At 42.1% G+C, this 23,606-nt stretch overlaps 1 protein-coding gene and 1 long non-coding RNA gene across 3 annotated transcripts; one reads left to right on the forward strand and one right to left on the reverse strand.

The window, feature by feature from the left end:
- Positions 1–2,951: 2,951 nt before the first annotated feature.
- On the reverse strand, positions 2,952–5,227 carry lbx2 (ladybird homeobox 2). Its single transcript, XM_020104433.2, has 2 exons — positions 4,509–5,227; positions 2,952–3,929 (listed from the first exon to the last, which is right to left on the reverse strand). The coding sequence occupies exons 1-2, from the start codon at positions 4,831–4,833 to the stop codon at positions 3,466–3,468; spliced, it is 789 nt and encodes a 262-aa protein (XP_019959992.1). The 5' UTR covers positions 4,834–5,227; the 3' UTR covers positions 2,952–3,465.
- Positions 5,228–5,354: 127 nt separating this feature from the next.
- LOC109640435 (uncharacterized) lies at positions 5,355–17,421 on the forward strand. Of its 2 annotated transcripts, XR_002203501.2 has the most exons (5): positions 5,355–5,481; positions 5,962–6,023; positions 8,843–9,046; positions 9,421–9,447; positions 15,612–17,421. It is a non-coding gene; the product is annotated as an uncharacterized lncRNA (long non-coding RNA). The 2 variants fall into 2 exon arrangements; XR_011244091.1 differs by lacking the exons at positions 5,355–5,481; positions 5,962–6,023 and adding an exon at positions 6,040–8,040 and having other exon boundaries at positions 8,265–9,046.
- The last annotated feature ends 6,185 nt before the right edge of the window (positions 17,422–23,606 follow it).

Consider the following 23,606-nt stretch of genomic DNA (forward strand, 5'->3'; position numbering starts at 1 on the left):
ACAGCAGCTGATAATATACTGTATACAAGCCTCGTATCTTATTCTGTGTCTCCGCTCTCTCTAAGTAGCAGCAGAATCCATTTGAACATTTCAGCCGCATGTTACTCACTCGTAAAGAAATGAGCTTCAAAACACAAAAACACAGTAAATAAGGTGGATTTACAACATGTTGGGTTTTATCTGTCTGCTCTATGAAGACGTCAGTTCCTTCAGGTGACTGAAAGGTCAAAGGTTAGACACTGAGGTTAGATTTAGATCTTCAAGGGAAAAACAGTTTTGGATTTTGGTGCATACAGATCGTTAACCTGGGAGAAGGAGGAGCAGTGGAGTCACTAAACACAAACCAGGGCATTTGTTGAACTTCTGAATCGTATATTCCCCAAACTGTTGTTTTGATATTTTCCTGATGACCTTGATAATATCTAGAAGTTAATATGAACCTTTTTGTTTTTTGTTTTTTTTAATCAGGCCCCTGTGGCCAATGTTTCTGAATGAATATTAATACAACCTCCATGACAAGTTGCAGCAGCAGCATACACACACACACACACACACACACAGGCACATGCAAATTACATCCAGCCTGATAAAGCCTGAGCACGTCCCCGCAGGGCTCTGTGATGATGATGGGGGGGGGAGAGAAATCCCCAAAATGAAGATTTTACTGCTCTTGTTTAGACTGGATGATGTTTCCCCTCTCTCTCTCTCTCTCTCTCTCTCTCTCTGCACCTTTAGGGCTTTCATTTTCCTCATTACAATACATAGAAAAGTGTGCACGTGAATGTGGCCCCGAACAAACAACCACCAAAGTGTGATGTCTCTTAAAGAAGCACATTTTTAATCTACATTTCTCAAATCCAGATGTTGATGCAAAAAAGCTTCTACTGATCGGCTGCTACAACGATGATAATAATAATAATGTGTTTTCATATTTAAACTGGTCGCTGTGCCATTTGAAATTAAGAACCCTAAATTCACATTAAAAATATGGCTGTGGTTGAACCTGTGATGGTGGCACCATGGGAGAAGGTCATGTGTGTCTCAGACAGAGTGATGCTCTTCTTTATTAGTGCCTACAGTTTTATCAGGAGGTTTAGGGCTGAGGACTTAAACCCATTTGTTCTCTGACTTTATTTAAAGCTCCATCCTCTGTGTTGTTCCTCCTGCCAGTCCTGAGTGGCTCCACAGTAAAAGGCCTACTTGACTTTTCAACCTCCACGATTCCACACGATTACTTCTATTGTGAGCGCCAGCCTGCTCCGTCTCACCAGGGAGGAGAATCTCCAACTCAAGCAATTTGGCTCATTACTACTATTCTCACACATTCTCATATTTTAGTTTAATTGTAGTTTTTATTTTAATTGAAGTAGAAATTTAATTGGATTCCACTACATTTTGAAAACAAAAAAAATGCCCATTATTATTATCATCATCATTATTATTATATGATCAAATGTTTTTATTTAAACATGTTTAATATTAATTAGGAACATATATAATACAGTCTGCTTTACATCAGACTATTAACATAGAAACGCAACATTTACTCTAAAAGCAGGAATCACATTTCCTCTGCCCCATAGAAATTATTATTATTAATAAAACATTTTAATCTGTGATTTTCAAAATGTGAATTACCCAATTTATTTAATTAGGCTAGTTTATATCCACAGCTGCTTCACTCAATGGCTTTTTAACTTTTTAATTCTCATAAAATACTGCATGATGTGTTTATTACTTTAGTGAGCTACATTTTATTTTTTTATTTTGGGGAAAAAATAAAGAGATAAATAAATTAATCCGGTTTATATTGAACACCAGTGAAAAGTCTTAATTGATTTCGAAGTAAGTCACATTTGATCGTTTACACACACACACACACACACACACACACACACACACACACACACACACACACACCAAACTCTTGATCCCTGTTACAAATGGTCAGCGATGAGCAGCAGCACGTCGCATTTCCACTGCCTCCCCATTGAGGTTTATTCATTAGGATCATCACACGGAGCCATTTGCTATTCATGGGAGACTCCTCTCGTTTTCTTTCTCCTTCTCTCCAAACAAACCCAGAGTGCAGAGTGGCAGATGCGTGCCATTATTGCCCACGGCTCGGTGGAGGCTGTTTTATGTGCGCCAGAGGCGGGTTAACCTAATCAATCATGTGGACTAGTTGTGTTAAAAAGGACGAGTCGTCGTGGAGAGAGCGAGAGAGAGAGAGGGAGGAAGAAAACATATGGCGTGAGGGGTGGAGGAGAGCTTTTCTTAACACCGCAGCCAGACCCGGACCTTCTTGTGACAAGATGTATTGAAAGGCGGCGCAGAGAATAGGAAGAAAGAAAGCGGACGGCTGCTAATTGAAGTCATGGCACTTAGAGGCTGAAAGCAGAGGTCAATTATTCAGGAGCCACTTTTTTTTTTTTTTTTTAACCAAGCAGAGCTGAGTTTTAGGCTGAAACCCCCTGTTTTGTTAACTCCTGAGGACAAATCCACTGTTACACTCTTATAATAATCAAATCGAATATTCAAGTGACTGTGTGTCGTCTAACATCCCTTTGGGGTCACAACAACACCCACAGAAAACACATTCAATCCCCTTAAAAGAAAGACAACTACTTTAAAATGTGTTTAAAAAAAATATATATTATATTCGAATCATAATAATCCCAATAATCATAAAGACTCATCTGTGCGTAATCCCTCAGATTTTCAAATTTAGGATTCTCCAGTTTTATGAGTAATGAGCGCAGGAAAAGCTTCTTTGAAATATCATATAACCTTTATTTACATAGATGCTGATTAAATAGAATGTTACAATAAAATTATCGCATAGGATGTTTGATCTATATACAGAACTCGGGGCGCGTAAAAGTTTGCAGTCGGTGGTGACGGCGGTGCGTCCTTGGCACAGGCCAGAAACACGTTTTGCTCAGGACTGAAACCTTTTTTTTTCTTTTTTTTTTTTTTACTCTTGAGGTGCGATGTGCTGAGACATCGACCCCGAGCTGTGCAGGGAAAAACCAAAAAAAGGGGTGGAGGGGGTTCATTTAAATATTTGGCAGATCCAGACAGAAGAATGCGCGTAAATGGCAAACAAAAAAAAAATAAAAATAATTGCACAACTTTCCACACACCCCTCCAAAAAAAAAAAAAGAAATATTCAGATGTTTACACACTTTTCAGTCTTCCTGTGCCACAACAGTTCAGTCAGTGTGTGAGCAGATATTCCTGTGGTGAAACTTAAAACGACAGACTTGGAAGGTTTTACAAGTCCGATTAATAAATTAAAATGGAGGAAAAAAAGAAGAAGAGGAGGAGGAGGAGGAGAAAAACGTTCCTGAAATGTTTATATTCTCCTTTTTGTCAGTATCCGTGCAAAAGTTTGGGAAGAAAAAATGCCCCCTTTTTAATATTCTTTTTGTTGCTGTTGCTTATGAAAACCAGACGTGACTGTCAATCGTCCACCTCGATCTCTTCGTCGTCCTCCGAGAATTCATCCGTGGTTTGGTCTCTGGATGAGGAGGGGGACTGTGGGAAGGCCCGGTGTCCTTGCGAGGTCGGGGAGATACTGGGGGACCTGGCCTCGGGGCCGCCACCCTGCGCGTCGTCAATGTTTTCCATGGTGACGAGCTTCTGCAGCGTCTGCGGCGTGATTTTCTTTAGCGACTCCACGTCCGCCTTCATCTCCTCCAGGTCCCGCTTGAGTTTGGCCCTGCGGTTCTGGAACCAGGTGATGACCTGCGCGTTGGAGAGCCCCAGCTGCTGCGCGATCTGGTCGCGGTCTGCCGGGGAGAGGTACTTCTGGTACAGGAACCTCTTCTCCAGCTCGTAGATCTGGTGGTTCGTGAAGGCCGTCCGCGACTTTCTCCTCTTCTTCGACGTCTGCCTCTGCCCGAAGGCGTTTACATGCTCACGACCTTGGAGAAGAAAACACACACATGAGGAATGAAACAACCGCCAGGGCCACATTCACCCCCCCGAGCCACAGCAGCAGCAGAGGCCTGTCCTCGCTCCACAGGCTCCCCCCTTAAATCAGGAATATAAATAACAGCAACAAGAAGATTTAATAAAATCTCATTTATTTGTTTTTCTTCTAAAAACCAAGACATTGACCAAATACGTGGATTTTTGGTTGAATTGTTTTCACGCTGGATCAAAATATCCAATAATCATCTGTCAGTCAGTGCGTTGTTGTTGTTTAACACGGCTCTCCTTGCTGTTAGCCAAAATAGCTGATTGACTTTTTAACACAATGCAAACTGGTGTATTAGCCACCTTAAGCCGTTTGTGGATCACACGCATGTGTCCGTGCGTAAATGTTGCGTTTTCATTTCATACACATGCAGCTGCCCTTGCGTGCCCACTCTAAAAGTCAACACAAGCCCAGCTCGCAGTGAGCGTGGTGACTGCTGTGCGAGCTTCCCTTCATCCAAAACCCTTTAAAAGTTTCTGTATCCGTCTGAAAATAAGTATTTGACATGAAAACGGGGTTTTACCTTCTGCTGCCTGGATCACGCTGACTTCCAGACCCTTAAACGTTTTGCTGGCCAACTCCTCCAGCGCGCACAGCGGCGAGGAGGGAGTGGTGATCCCGTTTCTCACCGAGTTAGAGCCCGCGACTTTCTCCAGCACTCTCGGCGGACAGATACTGGCCACCGACTTTTTTACCGACGGTTTGTTAAGGATATCCTCAATGCTGAACGGCGTCAGCGGCTTGTTGGAGTTGGCCGGCGGCGGCAGCTGGTCCAGGGGAGCCCGTCTCCTCTCCTCGCCGCTGGACTGCAACACAGAACCTGCCTTCATGTCTTTACTAGAGGTCATCGCAGTCCCCGAACAATCGCTGCTTTCACAAAGTTGATTATTTCATTCAAATGGTCGTTTTACGCGTCCACACGTGTGTCCTCTGCTGCTCGAAGAACTCCCCTAAATGTTGACTCTTGAAGCCGAATGCTGCAACTTAGTTCGCCTGAGACTTTTCCTCCAAAATAACCATGCTTCTGGCGGAGTTGCAAAGGCAACCGCTCTGTAGCTATTCCCCTCAGAGATCCGCAGTTCCTCTGCCAAGCTCCATGTAGATCTTTAGGAAGTAACGGACTGGAGGGGGTGAATCCCTGCAAGGAGAAAAAAGCTGTCTCAAGCAGCAAGAAAAAGAAAGCGACTGCTAACGAGTTATTGTTGATTGGGCGAAGTTCAATTAGAGAAACACTACACTACTTGCTGACCCGCTACTGCGTCTTAAAGGGCCGGACCATAATAACTAATTGGACGTGGGGAATAGGAGGAGTCTGTTGCTGCCGAGGAGAAAGATGCCCCTGAAATGTTTATGCATCTGTTTCCCTCTGCTGGTCTGTTCCTCTAGAAAGGGAGAGTTGATGCCCATTCAAAATCTGCCACCAGCATTATGGTAAAGTTTGGAGGGACACCGAGCCAACAATGGTCTCCAGCCGTGATATCCATTTAATCATTTAGGTGCGTAATTACGCATAGGGCGTTATGCGTAATGTGGGCATTAGACACCGTGCTGCACGGGAATTTGGCTTTAAAGTCACAATGAGCACATTTAAGGAACTGATTTTTAAAGATTATTAAAAGATAGGTACACATGGAGAGAAACTGTCCGGTTTAATCCATCGTTTCACGAGGCAGGTGGTGGATTTCTGTCTTTGCAAAAATTAAATTAAAGAACTCATTTGTTTGACTGAGATAGTTTTATATAATTTATAGTATCTCCTTTGTTCATAGTGTTTGTTGTCGTTTGTCCTTTTTCTTCTTCCCTTTAGTAATTTATCAGTGAGACAATGTGTGACCCTGCAGGTAAACCCCAGAGTTACAGTGTAATTTAATGCGCTAGCGTGAAACGAGCGTCTAATAAAGGTGACGCCGAGCTGTGGCTCAGACTCTGAGGACGGAGGATGTGAATTTTAATTTTTTTTTTTTTTTTTCTGGAAGGGGGAGTTTATTGATGTTGGGAGACAAAAGTGGAAGGAGTCGGACACCGAGGAGAGCAGCAGGTACGTCCGCTCAGAGGAAACACCTTGTTTTATTTAAAGCTTGTAAAAATGTAACGCAGTAGACAGTTAGTGCCACATGGGCTTATATTCGTTTTAATGATTTTTAGAGGTGATGCGTGATCTGTAGGCAGAACGAAATATGCATTTGACCTTTTATAAGAGTCATGAATAATGAGGAAAGCTTCAACATATTTAATGGTTGAATTAAATGTCATTAGGTTGAATTAAAAAAAAAATACCACAACAAATGGGCAATTTTACGCAAAATGGAACAAAGGCTTCTCTTCCTACGTTACCTAAATTAAAGATATTCTTACATTCTTGCTGCTGAATTCTTATCAGCGTGCCAGCTGCTTCCACGTGCCAGAGGTTGAATAAAACAAACGCTGTAAAAATTCAGCCTTTCTTTTTTGTATTTTTCTTTTCTTTTTTTTTTTTCCGAAGCACAATCAGATTATTCCGACACATTTGGATGAAACCTGGCGCCCACGAAGCCACTGCGGAGGCTCCTGTGCCAGCAGCAGCAGCAGCATATGGTGACATTGGTTTAGGGACAGAGTTATAAAACAGCAGGAAATTCTATTAGCTGCCTTGGAGGTCCACCCTTTGTGGCTGCTTTGAATATATATTTCTCCATAACGAGCAGCAGTTTGCGGGAGTTAATGTAGTTTGGGGGTTTGGACAGGGGCAAGCATCCTTTTCTAAAGAAGTGCAGGTAGCAGAAAATTCAGGCTGAGGCAGTTTATTAATATCACAGTGATTCTGATTCACTTGGACATTTAGGACTTGGATATGAGATCAGTTAAAAGCTTTAAAATGCAGGATACAATTATTTTATTATCATCATTATTATTATGAAGTGGTTTTACTTTCCAGAAATACCAGAAAACTAGTTTAGATAGAAATATTTTCCACTCGTTGATTAATGAGAAATAAAAAATAAAAAATCTCACATGTACAAATAATATTTTGATATTTGTATTGTGTTTACCCCAATGTCCCTAACAGGCCTGTATCCTCCACACAGTTGTGAGAAAGAGGAAACCGCTCTGAGGATTATTTTTCATTTCATTGGTAATTTAATCCTGTGAAAGATAAGGAACCCTGCTGCACCGTGACCCGACCTGCTGTAGATTATTAACCCTCAAATTTAGTTTGAGCGTGAATAACCCTGAGACCCCCAACCCTAAAAAAAACACGCTTCAATGGGCTCTAAGGTCTGAAGTGAATCTGGTCCTGAAAGTTTTTTTCTTTCTTAATTTTAAACGTTAATTAGAAGCAGAGCAGCTGACATCATCAATCACCTCTTCTGGGGGGATTTAATTGGATGATTCGCTTTGGTTTAACCTCCAATCAGCGCCATCAGAGATCCTCTCTCCACAAAGAAGCTTGTTACTCTTACGGAATATATATTTTTATTTTAAGGCCCAAATGTGTCTCTGACAGGATGGATTTAATCAAACATCTTCTCCAGTAGATTTCACTGGTCACCTTTAAATAATCGTCTCGTGTAGCTCGATGGAGTCAAAGTGATGTGGAGACGCCCTCCCGGTAAAGGTCATCCTCTCCGTCATTAATCACCACATTAATCCACCGTGTTCAGAGCAGGAGGTGTTCACATCACTGTGTCCGCCTCATCCTCCTGCACCGGGGACCAGGAGAGGCTGCTGACAAATCCCACAACTGAAATAAGAACATTACTATTACTATACATACAAATATAAATGTAATCAGACACAGTGCTTGGAGGAGTCACCGGTCATTACGCAGCTGCATCGATGAGACCCGTTTGTAAAAAAAAAAAACATGTTTGTAATCGATTTGATTTGATTTTGATTTTTTTCGATTGTTTCAAACGTGTAACGCAGTTAAAACGTCAAGTATTTAAAACGTGCACAATCTTTCTTTGGTTATTTTTTGTCTAAATTCAAATTTGCTCTTTGAAAAATAAGGAAACACACAACAGAAGAATTGTACTCACTACAGGGCCACATTAATCTCACAATGGAAAATACAGGTGATGGAAACCACAAATAATTCTCTTTATTATTATTATTTTCAAACGAATAAAGATGAAGACAAATTCAACGTTAAATCAGTTGTAACTTGTTTTCAGCTCCGTTTAAAAAAAACATTTTGAGGTCATTTAAAAAAATAAATAATACGATGATTTCTACCCCTATAAAATAAGGGCTTTATTCTGGGGTTCTACATGAGCTGTGTTTGGGGTTATGTGTCCAGGTCGTGCGTGGTGGCGCAGGTTTGGTCTCCTCTCGCCTCTGTTGTAAAGCGGCAGCTCTCGCAGCGCAGCGTGTCGGCCTGTATTATGACACAAAACAGCTGTAAACGCCTCACAGCAGAACATGATACAGGAGGAGGCTGCTCAGGGCGCAGTGGGTGTTTGTTTCCATTCTCACAAACTCGACTGTTTCCACGGTGGAACACACTGAGAGCCGCTGGATGATGGTGCGTCTCATCCACAATGACCTGGGGCCTCGAGCCGGACACTGTGAACCTCGGAGTTCATTTTTTTTTACAGCTTGGATAAAATAATATGAAAAAACTTGAAGTCTATTAAAACGATGATGAGAATGTCTGCTCGTTCTGAGGCCACAGGAAATAGGAAGGACTTCAATCTGAATGGATTTACACATTTTGATATTTGTGGTTTGTTTTGTCTTCTCTCGTGCGTAAAGTTGCCTTTATCCAACTCAACCCACCTGCCACGTGTGTGCATGTGTGTGTGTGTGTGTGGGGGGGGGGGGGGGCTAATACCAGGCCGATATCAAACCTTACTAAAGCGTCGGTGTCTCTGACAGCTCGCCTCACTTGTGGCGCTTGTTCTCTCCAAACTGTCCTCGAACGCACGTCGCTCCTCGGCTGCTGAGACTCGCAGGTGTTGATCTTCGCAGCAGCTTGACGCGTCGTCCACGCAGCGAGTTGTCATTGGTCGAGGCTCTGCATCACGTCGCCCTCCTCCTCCTCCTCTGTGTCAGGAGCTGTCACACGTGGGCCTTCGCCAGGTAGAGGAGCTTTTGTTTGGATTCTGAAGAGACAGAGGTGTGAGTCAGTGACATTAAATCTGTCAGTCACATGTATCCGTGGCCTGATATTAACCTTTCTGTTTTTATATTTGTGGTTTTGCAAATTATAGAAAACATCAACATGTGTTTGGTGTCTTTGTGCTAAAATCTGACACCAGGGCTGCAGCTGTTTTTTAGAATTTATTTTGTTAATGACCAATCTGCTGTATTTTTTTTCTTCATGAATCAATTCACCATTCACTGGGTCAAGAGAGTTTTATTTCATAGAATCTTAAAAAAAAAATATCCTGCAGCCAGAAAATGTTCATGTGCCATTTTCTTTTGTTTGAAACATACCCTTTTTTTTCTTTCAGCTCCGACTGACACTCCTCACAATGCAGGTACTCACACAACTTAACAAAATGATGGTTAGCACGAGCATCTGAGTGTTGATGGACACTTGTTTTCCACAAAGCAACTCATGTAAATAACAACATCAACAGAGATATGACGAAGACGATCATGAAGGCCTACGACAATGTTCAGGCTGGGCAACAAAAAATATCACCAATTATCTCAGTCAGTCGCAATATATAAGAAAAGTTTTATAATAATAATAAGTAATAATAATAACAAAACAAGAAGAATAAAGATAAAATAAAACATTAGAAACAACCTTTGTTAGAACCATGTATCGATATATAAAAACATATATTTCAATATATGAAGATTATCGATATCGACTGATATCAGAATTGTAATGTTGATATAATTCTATGATGATGGTTGAACTCAACAGTTTCCCTCGTTAATCGAAGAAACGAATGAAGTGTTGATATCTGAAGGATTCTGTTGTCTGGTCGCAAGTTTCCTACGAAATAGCAACAAATGAAGATGCTCAGTCATCCAGGTCACGGTATCTATTGTCTAACGGAGTTTCTGTGGCCTTGCATTGACACACACACACACACACACACACACACACACACACACACACACACACACACACACACACACACACACACTCACCTCCTCTGACATCAACTAAACCACAGAGATTCAGATCTGCAAAGACTCACAAATAAATAACAGCAGATGTTTTGAGCCCCAACACCTCTGAACTCAAACCTACTGCAGACTTCTGTGTTTTTTATTCCATAGGCTAAGATCACACACACACACACTGCACTACCACCACCCCCCACCCCCCCACCCCATGTGTGGACTGTGGTCGTCCTTGTTCGTCTGTATTGGTCCATCGGGGGCCATTTAACATCATAAAGAAGGATATGTGGAGGCTTAAAGCAGGATTACAGCATTAAGGCTGAATGTTTCTCTTGTTTGACTCTTGATTAGCCTCATTACTATGTAATTAGTGCACAGTGTGGAATCTGATACCACACATTTATATTGTGTGTGTGTGTGTGTGTGTGTGTGTGTGTGTGTGTGTGTGGCCTTAAACCAACTCACCTAAAAGAGCAACTAAAATGACCAATGACACCAGACTAAATATAAATCATGTGTCCTTTGTGTTTATGTAGGCTTGTTTATTAAAGGGTAAATACAACCATCATTGATTTTTTTTTACCTATAAACATTATTTAAGAAGATAAATTAAAAAAAAATTGCAAATTAATCACAGGATTTAAAATCTTTTTAGAAAATATTGCAATTATTTTTTTACAGCATCAGAAATAATCAGCGGCTGAGTTTTGGTGCTCGGGATCATTTTGTTGTTATCGAGCAAAATTATGATCATGAAGTTTCAGAGGGATTGAAATTCACAAGTGCATGATTACACACACACACACACACACACACACACACAGTGCACGTGGGCAGATCTATTTTTAGTTAATGACGGGAGTCTGCTGCTGAGTTGCTCTGTGATCAGAACTGACCACAACATGAACACTGTGTCCAGCGGACCTCAGACATTCACGACCTTAGATACAAACAGACAGAAACAAAAAAAAACTGCAGCAACATTTTCTGACCTGTTTTGTTATATTTTCATTAAAATGTTCATGTGTGTAAACTGTAGATTCACATCAGGATGAATCACGTCTGCATGAAAATGACACTATTCTGACTTTAGCTTAACTTCATCATATTATAAAACTCATTAAACCTGAGTCTGACGCTCTGATATCCTGAGTGAATGTTTGTATCTACATCACATGTTGCACAAAACTGTGAATATCAGCTCATTACAGTCGATATCAGACATATTTCTATAACTGAGGTTAATAATATGCAGACAAATCTCATTCAGTTCAAATACAACAGATGTAATGTTCTCATTTTATTAAGTTTTGTGACTTTCAGTGAAGAAAGAATTTGACAAAACTGTCCAATCAAACTCACTCTTCGTGCTCGTTTGATAAACTCTCTGCTTAATTGTCTCAACTCGTATTTACATGTTGTAATTACACCAGTGAAATAAAGCCCTGACATCACACCAGCTCCTGCAACAAAACAAAATGTGTGTATAGAGAATAATTCATTATTCATTCATTAGTTCCACGAGTTTGAATCTGAAATGATGGAAAAAGAGAAAATCCACATCGAGGAATTATTTACCAGTGACGCTCTTCGTCAGTCGCCATCTTAAACACCCACAATCCATTGTGAATAAATCACATGAGGTATCAGGAATACAGAATATATACAGATTGTAGTAGATATCATAGTAAATATACATAAAGTATAGTTCACAATAGTATAAAATACTATATTTGACTGGATGTGCGTGTCGTACCTATTTAAGAAAGACACTGACGGACAGACTCAAACCAACACGCAGTATTTTGTTTACAGAAGTTTCTGCTGTTGTTTTTTTTTTTTTAACCATGATTTGAGAAAAGAAAACACAACCACAGCCTCAGGACTCCGAGGGCCCATCTTCCCATGTCACTGCACATATCTTGGCAAATGAAGACAAATGCTTGTGTGAGCACGACCACGTTCCAGGGGAGCTCTGGACAAATTAATCACTTGCAATTCTATCCTTGTCCACTTGGGCGCCCGGTCGGGTCCCCGGTGCGGCGGCGTTCCGAGGGGTAATGAGGGCCACATCGTCGGCTGCTCTTTACGAGCCCCAGGAAAAGAAATGAGTAAGTGAAGCCACCTCTCTGGAGGGCCGTCGCTTTCTGGAGATGGTGTGGGCGCCGTGACCTCGGAGATCACCCCTCCACCGAGTCTCCTCACATCAGGATTTCATTAAGTGGTGTGCAGAGACCCCTACCACCACCACCACCACCACCCCCACCCCCACATTCACTCTACTCCATCACCACCTCCTCCTCCTCCTCCTCCTTCTCCTCCTTCGCTCTCTCCTGCGCCACTTTGCTCCCAAACCAAATGAGGAAATAGCTCGTCTGGTCGCTGACAGGCCCCGGGTTCGGCCGTAAAGATAAATGACCCAAAGTATTAAAGTTTAACACTTTGACAAAACCCACCTGATCTATGGGATTAATGCAACAAAAAAAAAAATCCATCTGTGGAAAAAGAAGGAGAAGAGGAGGAGGAGGAGGAGGAGGAGAGGGGTGATGAGGACTCACAGGAGAGTAATCGCCGGGCACTGGGAAGGTCAACCAATATTTAGGATAAGTACGTATCCGGGGCCGAGAGTCAGAACGTTTCTGTCTCGTGTTCCTGAACGTCACGGTTTGGCACTTCCACAAAAAACGAACAAACGCGTTCACAGTGAAGACTTCTGTCATCGAGGAACACAAACCGTGCTTTTACTTAAAATCACATTCGGATCCTGACGTCATCCCGAGCAGAGGTTCTCCAACGTATCCGAGGCCTATCAGAAAAAGTATTTTATCTTTATTTAAAGGTACGAAACAAAAACAAAACTCAGCCACTGCTCCATGACGCTGTCCAGTGTTTACTGTTGGCACATTATCGGGAAAACGTAGTCTCCAGATATTAAGATGCATCTTATTTGACCTTAAACCAGGACGTGAGGTCATTTCCAAACTTCGTTGAGGTCATCGTCTCGTCGTTTTCGTCCCAGATGAAAGAGTTGATGGCCGTGGACGACCGGGCTGATTTGAGTTTGTGTTATCTTCTATTTAGAGTTGAGGCCAAAGGTGATTTACACGAAACTCCATCAATATTCAGAGGATACGACTGCGGTGGGAAAACCTCCAAAGTTCTGAAAGTCAGATGAGTTAATCCTGCTCTGCTTCTTGGTCTGGTTCGTTTTTAATTTGGAACTCAAGTCAGTTCAGCGTATGCTCAGTACATGTTCAGTGTACGCACAGTGTATAGAAAGTGTATATACAGATGCTATTAATAGACACAGAGTGGAGATGTCCCACTCTTCAGTTATTTTTCATTCCAGACTGAAGATTCTTCTCCTCATACTCGACTCCATGTCTCCCACTCGCGGGTCGACTGCCAGAGACTCGCCGCCGAGTTTTCAGAGTAATTGTATGAAACAACCTCGCTGATTAAGATTTAATGTGAAAGGGGAGAAACCTGCTCTCACCTCAGCAGGATAAAACTAACACCAAGAGTTATTGGCACGTTCGCTGCTATTTTGGCTCTAATTGTGATGCACTACATGGGATGATTCATGCGTCCACATAGGTGAAATATAAGCTGTTAAACTACGTGTATCGCAGCTGAGGTGCAGCGCAGCGCTCACTGGAACATGTTTGGATGTTTTTAGCCAGCTGTTAAATCATTATTATTGCCATCTATATTTCCACACAAGATTTAAATTGAAGTTTCTCCTCTTTGGAAGAAGCTCCCTCCTCTTTTTTTTTTTTTCTTCCTTAAGAATTCAAATCATAGTAATGTGCAGGAAGTTCAAAAGTAAAAGCTTTAGCCTGACGCTCAGTTTTAGAGCCGTGCTGACGTCAGAGGCTTCCACAGAACATGTGACATGTTTTGTGGAAGTGATGAATAAACACGAAGACGTGATATTTGTCTTAACTGTTTTTCATCCTTTGACATCGTCTCCATACGTTTCCTATTAGAAACCTGTCTTTTACTTTCTTCTGACTTATTTCATTGAGGTATTTTAATGGAGAAGAAAAAATAGAAATGGAAAAAAAAAAAAAAAAAAAAAAAATGTCAGGAAGCATAAATACAGAGGGAATGAAAACACTGAGCGAGGTCTTGGCCCGATCCGTGTCCATAACTTACTCCGTCGCGGTGTGTTCATAAATATTCAGAATAGGTTCACACTCCATCGCAGCCGTGAACAATGAATCCATGGAGAGAAACTCCTGCGTCCTCTGACCGTCGAACTCTTTGTGTCTGTGTTTTATTTCTCTTTTCCAAATCAGTATCACGACAGATTTGGACTCTGAAACTAATGGTCCAACCGTTTCTGGGCTGTTCTTCTAGAAACCGCTTCCAGAGTCAACAAGAGGTTGGTCTAATCCCTTGTTTGTTACAGTTAAGCATCAATATATGAATTGTTTTTCGTCAACTTCCAACCAAAATACATAAAACTCAAACGGATTTGTGTGATGTATGAAGAACTGCTCAGCTTTAAGCTTTTCCACTGTAACTTAGCGGATGAGTTTCACTCCTCCCTCTTTTCCTTTACAACACCGTCGGCCTGCATGAGTCCCGTCTGTAAGGAGACGTGCACGCTTCCACCCTCGCTGCTACGTCCCTGTTTTCCATTATATTCCCTGCAGCAGAGCCATTTTAAAGCATTTCTCCACTTCATCTGTTGTATTTTATGTACAGCAGCACATCTATTCCTGCTACTTAGTGTTAGCGTGCTAATTAAGTGTTAACAGCCACTACAACAACAAAAGAAAACTTTAAAGTTTTTTTTTTTTTTTATTCCTGTGGTGCATTTTTATGTCCAGATGTGGACGCACGTGCCTCAAGTGAACATATGGAACAGGATTTTTTTTCCTCCAGGGTTTTATATGTGAGAAACGAAGCTCCGCCACGTAAACTGTGTAGTTAGTGTTTCATATAGACTGTAAATAAACATGGACGGTGCATCTCCTCTTCCGCCCGTTGTACAGAAATGAAGCCAAAATTTCCCTTATACGAAAACCACCATCGTGCATTTGGTGCGGGAGCGACGGCATCGAGGCCGAAATAATCCATCGATCCTGTCAATCGTGGTGTTTCAGCCAGTTTTCATTGCATCAAATAACAAATTCAACCAAATTTACTGGAAAAATGAACATTTGAACAAATATCAATGTCCTCTAGCTGCAATATCTTGGTTTTCTCCGGGTACGTCCAAAGACATGCAGATTAGGGTTGAGTTAAGGTGTGAGAGTGTGTGTGTGTCTCTGTATGTCGGCCCTGTGTTGACCTGCCGACGTGTCCAGGATAAACCCCACATCTCTCGCCCATTGTCTTAAAGTGGGGGAGCGCAAGAGTTTAGATTTGTACCAACCTGTAAAGTAGTTTATTTTAGATTTGCAGCTGTAACCTCTCAATATTAAGATCTGTGTGCGTTCAGCCGACCTCTTAACTTCAGGCGCGAACAGAGCATTCGGAAATGTTTGTCGAACAGATCCGTATCTTCCTCTGTTTCTCAAATCACTTGACTTTGTGTCCTACTTTTCAGCTTCCACCGGACGGACGGTCTGTGTGCAGCGGCCATGGCCCACCCCTCGGTGACCACATCCGCCGTAAGCAGCCGGAGATGAAACGATATGGAGATTATCAGGACAGAAAGCCTCCCAGCTTGTCACGGGATGCAGAGCGTATTGTACATCCACATGTATTGAACACAAACCTGTCACCGTCTGTGACAGCCCCATTCATCACACACAAAGCCAATCCTGTCAGCGGCACAATGCGCTCCATCCGTCCCTCCTCCCTCCCTCCCTCCCTCCCTCCCCTCTAAGTGACAGCGCTGAAATGAACATTAGGACACGCGGGTACGTATTCAAATGATTTGTTTCTCTGCCTTCCAGTGAAGCCAATTTCCACGAGCTAATAAACCTGGGAATTATTTCATCTGAGAAAGGGGGACGGGCTTTCTGTCGCTGAAACATCACCAGGTCCCGCGGGTGGTCGCCAGGGAAGTCGATGAATCTGGTGTTTCAAAGATTCTCACAAGCAGAGGTGATCAGGAGAACTAAAAGAGTTAATTAGCCAATTATCTGAAAATCTCTAAGTTGTGTCGTTATTTCTGGACATTTTACGCAAAACATATTGATCTAATGGGTTTCACACAATTGTCCTTTTTTTCTGGGATGTGCAAAAGGATTTTAGCAGAAATGTTTGCATCGAGAAAATGTCAGCATCCAGAAAACGACTGTATCTGAGGAGAATATTAAAGGGCACAATAATCCCGTGGATGGGATACATTCATTTTTACTTTTGCTTTACGTTTTGACAAAATCTATAACAGGAAGAGTGATCCTGTGGCTCGATAGATATAAATTGTAATTTATGAATCCACTCAAATGAAATGGGATTGATGGATAGTTCTTGTTGGATGGAAGAAAAGTGACACTAAAGCAAAAGGCAGAAATGTTGAGATTTCATTTCTGTTTGAGAAAGTTGAACATTTAACACTAGAAATAAAAAGAAAAGTCTGGTTTATTCCAGTTTGACTCTTTTGACTCTTTAATAAGGTTTTGACCATGACTTCAAAAAGCAGTGGTCACTCCCTCGTCATCCTCTTTACATACATGAATAAACAATGATTTGTTCTTTGTGGTTTTACTAAACCAACGACTTGACTTGTGTCTCCAGAGCAGCTCTCCCACTGAGAACCTCAATAAGTCAGTGAGCCGCAACCTGTCCTGGTGGCAGCTCTATGTCTTTTGCATGTGTGCGAATTCTGGGACGCGCTCGTCCACGTGTGCGTGTTCGCTTGTGTGTGCAGGGCTGTTGTGTCCTGAGTCAGCAGAGTCTCAGTAATTACCCACAGATCCAGAGGCAGAGGGGCTCTGCTCCGCTGACAGGGGGGAGCATCATTTCCCGAGTGTTCCCGGGCACCGCAGACTGCAATAACTCTGCTCAACAGGCCCATCAAGTTGATCCACATCACATTTTCACACAATTGCAAACAGCTAACTTACTTAAGCTGTAAACACCAACAGCAAACTAATAAAACAACTCATGGCTGTGTGCGGTCGTAATCCAATGAGGTGCCTTCTTAAATAATGTCTCTCGTACTGTAGACGATATTGGGTGAAGAAACATTGGTCCCAATATGTCTTCGATGAACATAATGAGACTTTTCAATAACACGTTCATAAAGAATGTATGAATTCAGGCAGAACTCTGCCAGACTGTTGTGTTCACTTTGCGTCACTGTCCCGAAGAAGATGAAACGGTTCAAAATGTCTCATTGACGGCGACTTCGATCTGACGTCTCATTGACATTTAAACATCAGCTGCTGTTTGTGTGAAGCTGTCACAGCTGATGGACATGTCCCTCAGCTGAAAGGCGTTTCGCTGGATAACGTCCGGGCCACTGACTGTTAACGCTCGTGTTTTAAAGTTATTGTTTGTGTAGAACGTCAGTTTTTATAGAAATTTATACCATTTACAGAAACTGAATTTTTACACAATTTAAAATCTTAAACCGGCTTCTTTAGAAAACTACTGAGTTGCATTATTTGTTGTGTAGCTCATTGCATTTTCAATTCTTGGTAATTACTTTGACAGTGTCAGTCGTATCCAGTGTAATAACAATAAGATCTAAGTTTGAAATCAATCGTAAATTAATCTTCATCTTGATAAAAGCAACACTTAAGACAACAGATGGGAAATGAGATGCATCTTATTTGCACAGTTGATTCCTGAGTAGTTAAAGTAAAAACAAATTTAAACTGCAGGTTTGACATAAAAAGGAATAATCCACAACGTGCAGCTGCTTCAACCTGAACTCTGTTTCAGTGCTTTATATTTTATCACAGTCTGACTACAAACACGTCCACTGAGCTACTGGAGGGAGCTCATTTGGAAGTCAGCGCACTTTTCCCTGGTGAATACACCCCTGCCCTTCCCCCTTGTGCTTTTATTTTTAATTAACCTCTCAAAGATACTCTGTCGTTGCTTCCTGTGTCTGTGCCAGCGAGGTTAATGATTTCAGTCGTCCAGGGAGACGCCGCAGAGGACAGATCAATGCACCTCAATTCCCTGCGCCCCATGTTCAGTCTCAGTTGCAGGACCACAGTGAAAAGGAGCAGGGGCCGATACTGATTGTGTAGCACTGGACACCTTCTCTCCGACACGTGCAGCGATCTGCATGTCTGGACACAAACACCATACGTACACGGGGCCGACTCAAGACGTGTGCACACAAACATCTGCACTTAAAATGTTTTAAATACCAGCAGAGGCATGGAGACACGAGCACTCGGCATCTAAATAGCCCGCTTGAATGAAGTCGAAATTCACAAACCTGAATTCCAGCGAAGCTAAAGTAAACACACATATATTAAAATAGAAAATAGAAAAACAAGTCAGCATTTAGTTTCTCTGTAGCCTATGCACCAAAAACTTGAATTGCAAATACAATATTTTTTAATTAAAATTTTTTAAATCCGAATTCATTCTGCTACAGCAAATTTCACACACTCAGATAAATCAGCTCACGAAATGTGTGTCTGAGTTTTTTTAAATTAATGAATCAATGATTTATTTCCTAGTGAAAACGTTAAATAAAAATATCCCGCTTATTTAAAGAAAGAAATCCTGGATACGCCCCCTGATTTGGATTTGCACCAAATTGTACGGGTTCTTCTCACATCACAACCTTTCACCAAGTTTCAAGGAAAACTGTTAATCGTGAAATCTTGCTTACAAACAAACAAACAAACAAACAAACAGACGGACGGAGGTGAAAAACATAAACCCTTTGGCAGAGGGAATGAAAACCAAACTACTCGTCGGACATTTGCATCGTGCGGCAATCAGCGTCTCTGCAGACGGACAAATATAAACATGGCTAACTCAAGACATTTGAGTTGAATGAAACTATTTTGCACTGTTAACTATTAACACCTGACTTCCTTCTTATTTAATAACAGCAGCTTTCTTCAATCCTTTAATGTAGAGTAACGAAAACCGGCCCCTAATTAATTGTGAGCGTGTCGATAAGCGAGTGGGAGAGCGTGAGTTTGTGTTTACTCATTTACACGTTCAGTGAAGGATCATTGACTTTGTGTCGGCGTGGATGTTTATTTTTAAATGATATTGATCTGGAGGTAATAATGATCCACCTCTGGGAAACCTGCCATTAAAAAGACACACTGACGACGCGTTAAGCTGATTTTCTTCTTGAATGTCTCGGTAAATTATGACAATGAACAAATACATATTATAAATTGAAATAACACTTGATTTTGGTTGAATTTCCTTCATCCTGACTCAGATAAATGGGACTTATTATCATTATTTTTCTCGATCCTATTGTTTCCTAATGGGCTGAGTCGCCAGCTGTTTCTTTGTTGAGTTTTTATTTATACACTAAAAAAAAAAAAAAGGCAAATTAAAAAGCAATAGAGAATGAGAAACTCTATGCCTCGATATTTCAAAATAACTGAACACACATGGAAACAGAGGATTTCCAGGCTGCGTCTCTTCGGACACGTATAAAACCCTACGAAGCAGCGATAGAGACGTTAGAGCGGCAGAACTAACTTGGCCGGCTGACGAGAGGACGGGGACTCCCCGTTGAGTCGGTCTCAGCGTGTCTCCACGACTATCTGTGAAACACTTACTCTTCCACTCACAATAACCTCTTCCATCTCCCCGCTCCCTCCATTCTTCCCTCAGCCCTGATATGTAACAGAACGCAGAGGGAAGCCCCCCCGACCCCCACCCCGCTGCGTCTCCATCAAACCACTGCTAGCAAAACCATCAGCACGACTCCCTACTTGTGAACACATTTGAAACATCAAAACTGACCAACTGTTGGGAGCCGGCGCACTAAAACCTGCAGGTATGCGCCGTGTTGGCCCGAGCTCTGAAGTGACCCCACGCTGGGCTCCGTTCACATTTGGACGTCTCTATCTGTGGAAATATTCACCCCTTCTTTGCCTCGACCTCCTATATCCCCACTCCCCCGCCTCCCACGAGCGCAGAGCTGGCAGCCTGGATGCATCAATCACAGCACGCCAGGGAGATGACATCATGGCGCATTGGCAGGGCTATCTAAGCAGGGACAGGGAGTTTTTCAGTGGGGCTAACGGAGATAAATAGAAGTCCTCCTGATTCCATCCTGCTCCATGAGAACCTCGTCTTCATCAAGGGTTGGAGGACGACAAGCCTGACTTGTGTCCTCAGTCTTTGGCCGCCGTGCTGCACTTTTCTTCTTCCATAAATGGCCGTTCGTCATTAGTTTTCACCATCAGCTAACTGAGTTGCTCTGCTCTGATTTCTGTCCAACACGAACTCAGACGATCTGTAAAGTTTGCAAGTCAACACGTGCTTCTTCTGGAACATCACAGCTCAGATAGAAGCTTCATTAACTGACTATCAGGGAAGTAAGAAAAAACTCACATACATGTTTAGAAGTGTGCGTAACACAAATCAGCTGATGTGAAAGTGAAAACATTTATTATTTTTATTCCATTAGATGTTGCTCTCGGTTTTTAGTGAAAACCTGCCGTAGCATCAGACATGTGTAAAACTGCGTGATGACTTTTCTGTCTGTAGTTTACTTGTTTCGTGTTTTTATGTTATTTTATTTTTCACACTCCCTGGATTCTCTGCAGCATTTTAATCTCGCTAATCTGAAGTAATAACATCACACACCTCTTCTCCTGAGCACTCTTCTACGAGCATGACTGACAGAGGAGAAACTGATATGGGAGAGAAAATCTGGTTTTGCTTTCGCCCCTTGTCTCTCTTTTGGCCTGCGAGAGCCAATAAATCCCATATCCAGAGCTATTAGATTGACAGAGCTGAGCGCCGTTTGATGTTCAGATGTCTGAGAACAGCCTCTGCGCATTCCAGGGGCCAAATGCAGTTTGGCTGTCATCGGCAGGCCGACTTTTGGACATCGGTGGCATGCATGTCAATTATCCGTGCCTTTGACAATTATGTGTCCACGATAATGCTTATCTTTTCACCTTTTCACCTGAGCTCGGGCTGCGAGGCTGCAGTATCAACATGGTGAAGATACTAAACAGGATACTTCCATCACTTAGTCCGACCACTTTCATGAGATAAATCCTTCAGGGAAACAGAACTGTGCTGGAAGTTAGTTAAAAAAAAAGGGGGAAAAAAGAGATTCTGCTAATCTTTCAGCCTGATATATGCTCTGAAAATATGTCGTTAATATAAACGTAATTTTGGCAAAAACCCTCAGGACACAGAGGTCAAACGAAACATAACAAAGAAATCAAGGACAGTAATCAAGAAAACATAAATCCTTGCAAGATAACCAGCAGGGGCGACGTATAGGTTAATACATTTACAATCCAGTGTTTGATATGAGAAAACAAATAAATGAATTTCTGAGCATAGGCAAGACAAAAATGTTTATGTCTCATGGAAAAACAGGAGAGGACGTTTTGTCATCGAAGGTGGGAAGCTTAATTCCCAGCTCCCACCTTCTTGTCCAAGTCGGACAGCACTCAGGATAATAAATTACCCTCTCAAGTGCACAGGTTTTAAGCACAGGGATGAGGCCAAGGGAAAAGGGAAAATCGTGTGACCCGACGACCTACAAACTCTTAACCCCTGGCCCGAGTCCTGGGCGCCTCCCCGAGAGCTCTCACAAAAGCCTGAGTCAAACATCACATTTGGACTTTGTCTCCGTGACCTTTTACGCGTGCTGTCACTCCAGGTTCTCGCCATTCCGCCTCGTTTCAATACACCTTGGGGAGCGGAGGGGAGGGAGAGCGGAGGAGGGATGAGAGCTACCGAGGATGGATCGTCTTGGTGATTAAAATTAAACACACCCCCTCCAGGAATTTTCTTGCCGATTCCCATTATTTCCGCATTATTTTCCTTTCTCTCCTCCCTTCCTTCCTCCCGCCGCTCCTCCGCGTACGGCGAGGACGGGAGAGGCAGCGAACGAGTGAGAGACATGTTGACAAGAGGGTGCTAAGTGGATTTGAGTTATGGGCAGTTGGGCGATGTGTTTGTTTTACCATCTGGTAGCAACTCCCTCTGTTTTGTGATGGAGTGCCTGTGGAAGGAAGGAGTCCAGTCCCAGTATGGATTCATACATACACACACGTACGCCGAGGATTTGACAGGGTCGAGCTAAAGGGAAGGAGCCGACCTGATGGATGCTCCTCTGATGAGATCATTTCCAAAAGACTATATCACTTTATGCTAAAAAATTGGATCCTTGAAATAAATGCTGTCTGCCTTGAACTTTACCCTTCGTCAACTATGTTTTATTTATATTTCGTACATTTGTCCGGTCCTCAGCTGTTGATGCTCAGAAGCATCTTAAAAAATATTCCTTGTCATTAGTGAATCCTCCTCAAACAGTTCCACAGTAAACAGTCAGTTTTTGTATTGTTTGTGTGCAGAGTTCATCCTACCTGGTTTATCTGCGATGAAGATTTTATAGATTTAAAAAAAAAAAAAAAAAACTCAATTTGCTTTTTTAGTTTCCACGTGTGGCTTATGTAGAAGTTTGAATGATTTATTTAGCTAGGGTATTTTCGCACATTGCGCGTTGGTGATTTCAGAAACAATCTTCGAACCCAGATTCAAAACTTTTCAAAATAAAAGCTCCACAGCAATAAGCACTAAATCTGACTTACTTTTACAATTCGTTCAATTCTCATGCCGATAAAATTAACAGTTTGCTTGATATGTATTCCTCACACAGACAGAGAGACGTTATTGAAAATCTGTATAAAACATGTATATTCCCTTTGATTTAAGGAATATATTATACACATACACAAAGTATTTCACAAACATATATATCCCCAAGCAGGGTATTGTCTCTAACACTTCTTATTGACTCTGGTGTCGTGAGGCCTTCATGTGGTCGGACTCTCTTTTGTGTGCAAGGCATTGTTCATCTTCTGCAATTACGCGTAAGGTGGCAGTAACCAAATTAAGCGCCTCTTATTGAAGCAGTGACACGGAGTTCTGAAGTAATTACACCGCCTTTTAATAACGCGCCCGGCAAATTCACTTTTTAATCTCAGCACCCTGAATTATTAAACAGCTGTTTCCCCCTTTCCCTCTCTGTAGATCACTTCCTCTCAGAGTCCGACTGCCCAGCACTGACAGACAGGGATGTTGTTTTCTGATCATCTACGACTGAAACAACAGAATAAACCTAAAATAGGATTAATTAAACTCAAAGCATCGGCTCGTACTGTTGTATGAAGGATAGACGCACATTTTCCATCATCTGCAATCAAATGCAACTTTCTGCAGAGGGCAACATCAACAAGCTTTGAAGATTACAGAAATCTAGCTACACATCACAAGTCAACACCTGAGAAAGCACCTCACCATCAACGCACACTGGGCTTGTGCCTGCCGGTGTAAACAGGAAGCAGATTGTCGACACTGCAGTTGGTTGCTTAGTGACGTGAGATTCTTCAGACAAGGAACAACAATGGTGGAAACAAAGAGCAGGGGTTTTCTTGGAGTGACGTCAAGGTGGAACTGA

The sequence above is a fragment of the Paralichthys olivaceus genome, chromosome 9 (assembly GCF_024713975.1).
Source record: "Paralichthys olivaceus isolate ysfri-2021 chromosome 9, ASM2471397v2, whole genome shotgun sequence".
Classification (NCBI taxonomy): domain Eukaryota; kingdom Metazoa; phylum Chordata; class Actinopteri; order Pleuronectiformes; family Paralichthyidae; genus Paralichthys; species Paralichthys olivaceus.

Bases quoted from the DNA above. Each gene is read 5' to 3' on its own strand.
- lbx2 (XM_020104433.2), bottom strand. From the start codon at position 4,833: ATGACCTCTAGTAAAGACATGAAGGCAGGTTCTGTGTTGCAGTCCAGC. The intron at 3,930-4,508 runs GTAAAACCCCGT...TTCTTCTCCAAG, and splicing joins CGTGATCCAGGCAGCAGAAG to GTCGTGAGCATGTAAACGCC.